This window comes from Lissotriton helveticus, chromosome 4_2 (genome assembly GCF_964261635.1).
Source record: "Lissotriton helveticus chromosome 4_2, aLisHel1.1, whole genome shotgun sequence".
Classification (NCBI taxonomy): Eukaryota; Metazoa; Chordata; class Amphibia; order Caudata; family Salamandridae; genus Lissotriton; species Lissotriton helveticus.
This window is the reverse complement of record NC_136064.1, coordinates 144,083,005-144,092,235: the sequence shown is the minus strand read 5'-3', so window position 1 is coordinate 144,092,235 and position 9,231 is coordinate 144,083,005. Positions and strand designations below refer to the sequence as shown.

At 44.1% G+C, this 9,231-nt stretch overlaps 1 protein-coding gene across 1 annotated transcript in view; it reads right to left on the bottom strand.

Moving 5' to 3' along the window:
* Positions 1 to 542: 542 nt before the first annotated feature.
* LOC144751990 (vomeronasal type-2 receptor 116-like) overlaps positions 543 to 9,231 on the bottom strand; it is a 135,295-nt gene continuing 126,606 nt past the window's right edge. Inside the window, exon 6 of the mRNA XM_078639949.1 lies at positions 543 to 1,444. Coding sequence (XP_078496075.1) covers positions 543 to 1,444 — 902 coding nt within the window. The remainder of the gene's footprint in view (positions 1,445 to 9,231) is intronic.

Sequence of the window (9,231 nt, the reverse complement as noted above, 5' to 3'; positions counted from 1 at the left end):
CCCTAAAAACATATCTTATGGTTATTCACAAATGTGTTCAATTTCCTATACTTTCTTAGGTGTTTAACCAATCTTTAATAATCTACAAAACTCTATCTTTTGGGGACCCTGTACAGCTCTTATATATATCAGGAACACATTTACATTTTCTCATTTTGTTTTCATACAAAGTCTATGCTTTTGTTTAAATTAGTCTCATATTTTTTCAGTCGGCTCTGAAATAAAATATGGCTTGTACAGCATATTCATAGCATGCAAGTTTGTAAATTTCACCACACTCTTAGGGGAATCTTGTCACTGAATATCATGTAATTATTGTTAGCCAACTTATCTTAAGAACCTTAGAATGATGAAAGCCCTGATTAATGCCAGTATTCAAATCTATAAACATGAGGTCACATATTCTTTTATGGAGTTGGTGCATTAGTCCACAGGGCCACCAGACCTTACTGTCATGTTGATTGTTTTTGCTGCAGAACTGCCAAGAAGTGAGGTTGTACTAACAAAAGATTTTATTTAACAATTGTAGGTAATTTATTGTTTCATTTGGAAATATTCCTTTGCATTAGGTACTGTTTTGTATTCATATCCGGCCTCCAAAGGATGATGTAACATTTAGGAATGAAGATACAACCCAATAGTCCTGCACTCGATGACAAGATGGCGAAGATCTCAACGGCCACCAAATACTTTCCATTGGTGCTGAGATACGCTGGGATGAATGAGATCCAGACGGCCAGAAACACAAGCATACTGAAGGTGAGGAACTTGGCCTCATTAAAACTTTGAGGCAAATTGCGGGCATAAAATGCAACCACAAAGCTGACAGTGGCCAACAAGCCTAGATATCCCAACATCAGATAGAAGAAGAGAACGGAGCCCTCGTCACACTGGATGATGGTGGTGTCTCGTATCTGTATCTTCACTGGGAACGGAGGATCAAGAAGCAGCCAGACTGTGCAAATCAGGACTGGAGCAAATGAACACAGAAGGACCACTCCAACGGGAATTCTGGTCCCAAGCCACCTTGAAGGCCGGCTGGTGGGGTTGCGAGCTTTGAACGCTATAATCACAGTGATGGTTTTGGCCAGAATGGAGGAAATGCTGATGGAAAAGATGATTCCAAATGAGTTTTGGCGGATTATGCAGGTGGCCCTCATCGGATGGCCAATGAAGGTGAAGGGAGAGAGGAAGCAGAGCATGAGGGCGATGAGAAGCACATAGCTGAGCTCTCGATTGTTAGCTTTGACAATTGGTGTGTCCTGGTACTTCTTGAAGATGCAGAGAACAAACAGAGTGACTAGGAAGAGTAGGCTGGAGAGGCATAAAAGTGTGATTCCCAAAGGCTCCTCAAGGGACAGGAACTGGAAAGTTGTTAGAACACATCGGGTTCGCTCTTCATTGGGCCACTGGTCTTCAGAACAAGGCCAGCAATCAGGGGAATCTGAAATAAAGAAGGGAATTGGTTACTGAGTACAATCTCTGTACTTAGGAAGTGTCAGCATGATCTTAGGGAGAAAGTGAAAAACCCTGGTTGTCTTTTCTGTGGCCCCTTGGGGGAAAAAGAAACAGGTCTCATTAGCCTCTCTAATTCAAGCTACTTTAAGGAGGAGGTACGGCCTAGAGAGCCACAGACCTATGTTAAATGATTCCTGTTGACTACAACAAGATATATCTACAAATCAATATCATATGTTATCTCAGTCTCTAAAAAAAAAAGAAAATACCACAATAATAATTAACGTGTTAGTACAGACCTGCATTAGAACGGTGAATATGAAAAAAATTCCAAATACCCACAAACGTATCACACTTAATTAAATTCTCCCATGATGCTATGTTGTTATGAATGAATGTACCCATGTTCCCCTCATACCTTTCCCTGCACAAAAAAAGATTCTTAGTTTGAAGACAGTCCAGGTCTATGAGTATTTGCTTGTTTGTCCTTCAGAATGCTTCCTGACACAGTGCCGTTTGCAATCAGGAAGCCTTTTTCTTACTTTTAGGTTGAAACTATCAGACAGTGCAGGATATCCAATTGCTAAACATAAATCATGAGCTTAACAAGAACAGAAGTTCAACCATTGCTTACCATTACTTGGTGTTACTATCATTCTCTCCAGTCTGCTTCTTATTTGTATTCCTGTTTGTCAATCTTTTATTTGTCCCTCCCATGGAGAATAGCCTATTTACCATCTCTTTGATTGGGTTTCATTCACTTCTTGCTTTTTTCTTTTTGTTTTAGGACTACTTAAAAGTGCATATGTTTTCCAGCTGTCTCCCATGTCTTCTTTTTACCCCCCTCAATGGTAAGGTAAGGTAAGGTAACGTTTATATTTTGTACATGGTTAATTAAAACTTTACAAAATTGTAGAAACACCAATATATACATTTTAAAAGACATGTGTACTTAGGCGTATCAAGTTAAATTAGATTAAAAATGAAGAGTTAATTGAGATCAGTTCATGCTTGTCCTCGGAGCCGTGTAATGTTCGTCAAGCACTGTTTAGTCTTTTATTTGTCGAATCCAAGAACCTCACGACCTGGCAGTTCAATTTAGTCTTATTGGTGTTAAAACACAGTTTGACTGCCTGCCTGCCGGACCGAATGGCATGCAGTTTAAAGAATGGTTGTAAAAAGTTATGCCTCAGGTCCTTTAGTCTAGGACAGGTGCAGATTACATGGACTATGTCCTCCTTGGCGGTTTTACACAGGCGACACTGCTGTGAAGAGTTATTTCTTTCCCAGGGTGGGAGGTGGGGGAGTATGGGGATCACGCCTAGGCGTAATTTTAGCAGCTTTTCTTTGAGTTCCCTTTTCATACCGATGTTAAGGTATGCTTGCGGTTGTATTTTTCCATAGTCACCTAACGTTATCCAGCCGTGCGCCCTATTAGGTAGATCCTGCATGTCTTCGATCACTGATACAATGCACGCCTATTTTTTGGCGATTTTTTTTAGGGACAAAAGGTCTATTGATGTTTCCCAGATGTCGGTCAGGCCAAGAACTTGGAGTGATTCAAATAGATAGTCACTGGGGGAGGATTTGCGTTTTCTAAGTAGCTCTTCCCATACGTTGGAACTTAGGGAGCCCGTCTCTGCTCTGCGGATCTTGTGCCAGCTGGCTATGCACACGCTCCGCCTTTCTAGGGTTTGTTTGAGGATGCCAAACTCTAGTCGAATTTGGGCTGGAGAGACGGATTTTGGGAGGTTGAAAATAGCCCTGTATGTGTGTGTTGGCTATGACTGTGTCCAGTAATGCGGCATCCTTCCCGTGGAGTGATTCACTGCAGTATGGGAGAGTAGGCTGTAGTTTTGCACACAATTTTTCAAGGAGCGGTTTAAAGGTGCGATCAGGTAGTTTGGCCTTTAATGGTTTTAATGCCAGGTAGATCTTCGTCGCCTTGCCTCGTAAGGAGTCAAGGTGTACCCTAGACGTGTTTTTGGAGTCCAGGATAACTCCCAGGTATTTATAAGAGGTCATCCGATCAAGCTGTTCTCCATTCAGATGCCAACAGAGATTCCTTTTTTTCCTGTAATTCACGGCCATGACCTTTGATTTACTAAAGTTAATTTGGATGGAGTTTTTTACTGAAAAAGTGTGAGTTACGTTCAAGAGGTGCTGGAGGCCCGTTGGTGTCCAACTTATCAGCACCAGGTCGTCCGCAAATAGGAGGTTAGAAAGGACGATTTTCCCCAATTTGGGTGCGTGGTTAGGACATTTATCGAAGACCCCAGGGAGGTCGGCTAGAAAAAGATTAAATAGTAGTGGTGCTAATACGCACCCCTGATTTAGCCCTTTTGTTGTCCTGATGGCAATCGAAAGGTGCGTGCCTGCCCCAAGTTTAATTTTGATCCAGGTTTTTGAAGGAGCATTATTAGCGCATCTAGGAGGTGTTTCGGTATTTCCCCAATTTGGGTGCGTGGTTAGGACATTTATCGAGGACCCCAGGGAGGTCGGCTAGAAAAAGATTAAATAGTAGTGGTGCTAATACGCACCCCTGATTTAGCCCTTTTGTTGTCCTGATGGCAATCGAAAGGTGCGTGCCTGCCCCAAGTTTAATTTTGATCCAGGTTTTTGAAGGAGCATTATTAGCGCATCTAGGAGGTGTTTCGGTATTCCCCAGTGGTCCAGTTTCTGCCATAGTTTGTTGCGGTCCACATGATCGAATGCTGCGGTATAATCGATAAACGAGATGTATAAAGATGAGTTGATCTCTTTGTAATGTAATGTAAAGGACACTTTTATAGCGCTCCTATCACTCCAGGGAGTATCTTGGCGCTCACCCAGCCCAGATGAAGGGGTTGGAGGGAAAAGAGATAGCTTGCACTATGCACTACACATTACACCAGCGCCCTACAGGCAACATCAGATAATGAGAAGACCCAGGTTTTTAATGCTTTCCTGAAATACGTTTCTTGGGACAATGATCGTAAGGAGGGCGGGAGCTTATTCCAGGCCTTGGCGCCCAGTACAAAAAGGGATTTGCCACCTTTTGTTACCAGCTTGAATCGAGGGATTGTGAGCAGATTCAGACTGGCGGACCTCAAACAGCGTGTCGGGTGATATCTTTTAAACCCATTACACAGGTATTTTGGCCCTTGCTGTTGAAATGCCCTGAAGGTAATTATAAGAATCTTAAAAAGAAGCCTTTTACCTATTGGTAGCCAGTGGAGTGCATTAAGTGCTGCTGAAGCTGAAGACCTACGGGGCCAACGTAATACAAGGCGGGCCGCTGCATGTTGGACCATTTGTAACCTATGGAGAACGGCTTTGTTAGCTCCAGCATTTAAACCATTACAATAATCCAACCTGGAATTTATTAGGGCCACTGCGACTGTTTTTCTGGCCGACAACGGGAGAAGATCAAAAAACTTCCTCAAAGCCTTTATAATCTGGAAGCACGTCCCGGCTACGGCCACCGCTTGATGTTTGAAAGACAGTTGATCGTCGAACTTGATACCCAAGTTATGAGCAGATGTTATAGTGTTGGGGGGAGCTTCTGCATCAGCAGGCCAACACATTTTTGGGGAAAACAGATTATGATTCCCGAATGTCTTTCCAGCATTACATTTTAAATGATTGTCAGTCATCCATTTAAATGTTGCTGTTAGACACTCCTTAAGGTCATCCTCGGCACCAGACCGTTCCCTGTCCAACACCAGAATGAGCTGGGTGTCGTCAGCGTATGATATTGTGCTGATCTGAAATGACGCGATCAGTTTCACTAGGGGTACCATGTACAGATTATTTATTTTATTTATTTATTTATTTTTGATATTTTTATTGCGCGAACAAATACCCGGAGGTGTCTCGGCGCATGTGTGGGCTAGCAGGACCACGGTGATAGGATTCATTGGTCAAACAGCCATGTCTTTACGAGCCTACGGAAGCTTAACAAGTTGGGTGCATTTTTGATATTTAGTGGAAGAAGGTTCCAAAGTTTTGGTACAGCCACTAAAAAGCGACGGTCTCCCCAAGTTGCCGTTCTGGTACGAGGTACAGGTAGTAGGCAAGTATTGGCAGATCTCAACAGTCTTTTGGGGGTGTAGACCTGGAATGCCTCAGTCAAGAATTTAGGTCCTATGCCGTGCACTGCCTTATAAGCAATGCAGAGGGCCTTGAAGTTGATGCGGCTCTCTACTCTAAGCCAATGGAGCTGGCGGATAGCAAGAGTGGTAGGTTGGCGGCGAGGGATGTTTAGCAGAATTCTGGCAGCCGCGTTCTGTACTGACTGTAACTTCACCAGCACCTGTTTCTCGGTGTTAAGGAAGAGGGCATTTCCATAATCAGTTTTGGAAAATACCAGAGTGGTAACTAAGGTCTTCCCAGCAGAGGTGGGGAGATAAGGCAGCAGTTTCTTTATTTTCTTTAAAATAAAGAAAGCAGAGGAGACGACCTTGTTGACATGGAGGTTGAATGTTAATTTGCTGTCAAAGATGACTCCCAAATTTCTTGCTTTTACCACAGGGACGGGTGGAGAGCCCAGTTGATTAGGCCACCAAGTAGGGGACCATTCTGGAGCAAGATTGCCAAAGGTCATAACCTCGGTTTTACCCGAGTTAAGCCTTAGGCAGTTGGAGGACATCCATGTACTAACAGCAAGCATGGCCTCCTGGAAGTTAGCTGCCACTGCTGTGCCGTTTTTGTGGATCGCCAGCACCAGTTGGGTATCGTCTGCATAGGAGGTTAATCGTACCCCATAGGCCTTTATTACCCTCGCTAAGTCCGCTACATAGATGTTAAATAGCGTGGGACTTAGCGAGGAGCCTTGGGGTACTCCACAAGGTAGTGCAGAGACGGGAGAATAGAAATTGCCCAACTTGACTGTCTGGGTGCGGTCGGCCAGGAAGGATGAAATGAGGTCTCTGGCCAGACCGTCTATCCCCAGAGCTGTGACACGGTCGACCAAGATAGCATGGTCGACCGTGTCAAATGCTGCAGATAAATCCAGAAGAATCAAGATGGCCACTCCTCCCTGATCCATAATGGTTCTGATTTCGTCAGAAGCTTTTATTAAAGCGGTCTCCGTCCCATGTCCCTTCCTGAAGCCAAATTGCGTTTCGTCTAAGAGTTGGTGAGTGTCGACGTACTCTGAGAGCTGTTTGTTCATCAGAGTTTCGCAAATTTTGGCCGGGAAGGGGAGACAGGCAATAGGTCTATAACTGACCACGTCAGAGGGGTCCAGGGAGGGCTTCTTCAATAGAGGCTTAATCACTGCCTTCTTCCACAGGGCTGGAAAACAGCCAGTATGAAAGGCCGTGTTGCAGATTTCCATAAGTGGGTGAGAAATCACCTCACTTAGATTGGCCATCACTGGGGGGGGACAAGGGTCCAAAGGGGATCCTGACTTAGTGATAGAGATAAGTCTGCTGATTTGATCTTCTGAAGTATCGGCGAAGTCCAAGAAAGGGTCATGATGATTAAAAAGTACTGGACTTAGACTCGAGCCCTGAGGGACCCCGGAACTGACGACCTTAGCTTCAGACTGGTATTGACCCAACACTGTGACTTGGCATCTATTGCTGAGGAAGTTCCTGAGCCATGCCAAGTTTTGGCAAATCAGCTCCCATCAGCAAGGACAATGCCATGATGTTGGTTGTGGTCCCTTGGCTTTAAGAGAAAACCGTTTGATTAATTGGGATAATTGAATTTTCGGATGCCCCTGAAGTTAGTTCCTCCAGGATGACTCCAGCGAAGTATTTAGCCTCCACATCTAGTAGGGCAATGAGCCTGTAGCTGCTGGGATGCTTCTTGCTACTGCGTTTATAAATCGGGCTGATGACTGACCCGTGCCAAGACTCTGGGAGAGTTTGAGTGTGTTTTATATTATTAAATATTGGTGCCAACGTTTCGCTCCAGAACTCCACATCTGATTTATACAGTATCGGTGGTATGCCATTCGGCCCCAGTGCCCCAGTGGGTCACCCCCTCGATATTTTTTGTTTGATGTCTACTGGCAAGATTTCGTCCCATGGGCATAGCTCGATACCCTTTACAGGGTCTTCATCCGTATTGGGTTTATCAAATATTAATGAGCTAGTGGCTCCGGGGGCATACTTTCCCTGGGTTTCTATGCCCGTGTGGTTCGATTTTCCTTTTGTTTTTGACATATGGCTTTTGAACAAGGATTGTTTATAGCGGCGTCCTCCATGGTGTCATCATTATTGAAATGCGTCAATAGGTATTTTGTCCATACTTACTCTGAAATATTTGAGTTTTGACCTAAGTGATTAGAGTTCTGTAGTCTTTTGACCATTTGCCAAAACTTGGAGCTGTTTTTCTGTTTCCCACAGGTGTTCATTTCTTAATTTCTGCTTTTCCCATTTCAACCATTTGAGTTGGCTTTTTGCTGCCCGTAGATCACTTTGTAGGCTCTGGTTTGCCTGATCCTACCGCAGTTGCCTCAGTTTTTTATTTATTCGCCGTTTTTGTGTTTTCATTTCTAAGGTTGGTTTATTCGAATTTCCCTTCCCTCAAAGTGAGCTTTTAGGCATATTTTCTTCCATTTTCTCTCTGATGGCATGAATAAAGTTTTACCAAACATCCGACACCTTTGTTGAAGAGCTGACAATTTCATTGAAGAGGGTTTTCGTTTTGCAGCTTACGCAATCAATATTGCCGGCATTGCACCATAGCCGCTTTAAGTTTGAGCTGACTTCTGTGTCGGGGCCTATACATGGTGCTGTTACCAGTTGACAGTTTGATCTTAATTTGGCTTCTAGAGGTAGGTGGTCACTGAGATCGCTCGTCCCTATTCCAAAAGTTATTACCCTCAATGGTACTTTCTCTCACTATTGGGTTTCTTCCCCCCACATGCACAAGTGTTGTGCTCTTGTGACAGTGTGTTATGTCCATGTTGCTCTCTTTCTTTTTGTGTTGATTCTCTTCACAACCAACCTGTTACTTGTCTCCCCCCTCCCAAACCATTCTCACAACCTGGTCATCATTTTTAGGGAAATAAAAACATAAGAAAAACCCACACAATGTTATAGATGTGTGCTTCTTTGTTGAACACATGCGTGTACCAAACAAATGATGCTTCAGTCTTGTAATCACACATTTTTCCTAATATCCATGCTACAGAGTAGCCTTGATGCTATACAGCATGGCCAAACAGGATTGTCAAAGCCAATAGTTCTACTAGGTGATGCTTGTTCATTTTGAAACATGCCAACTTCGCTTGAGTGATAATGGCTAAGAATGAAAAAGGAAAGTATGTGTTATGACCTGTATCATACTGAACATGTGGCAAGGCAAAACTTCCAGTGCTTGAATTGTGAAGGACAGGGGTCTAGGTGAAGACTTGTTAGTTGTCTGTGACTGGAAGTAGGGCCTGTCACTCACAACAGTAACTCCAGACTTAGGTAACTCCAAGAGCAAAACACAGTCTTGGAAGTGATGGAAGGGGAGGGTGCAAAAACAATATTTTTGTCACACAATGCTTAGGTCACAATATTGGAACAGAGGCCAGGCAGGATGGGCTGTGGTCAAACACACAGACAATGGAATGTGGGAAGGAGGAGTTGGCGGCAAGCAGGTGGACAACAGAGGGTGGTTGGGAAGGGATTGGGTAAAGCATCCATTACAACAGGCTGGAGGGATGGGCCAACACACACAGGTGACAGGGTGGGAGGTGCTGGAGGCACGCACACAGACAATGGAGGTTTGTGCAGGGGGTTAGAGCACGCATGTGGACAATGGAGGGAGGGTGGGCGTACAAGGGAAGGA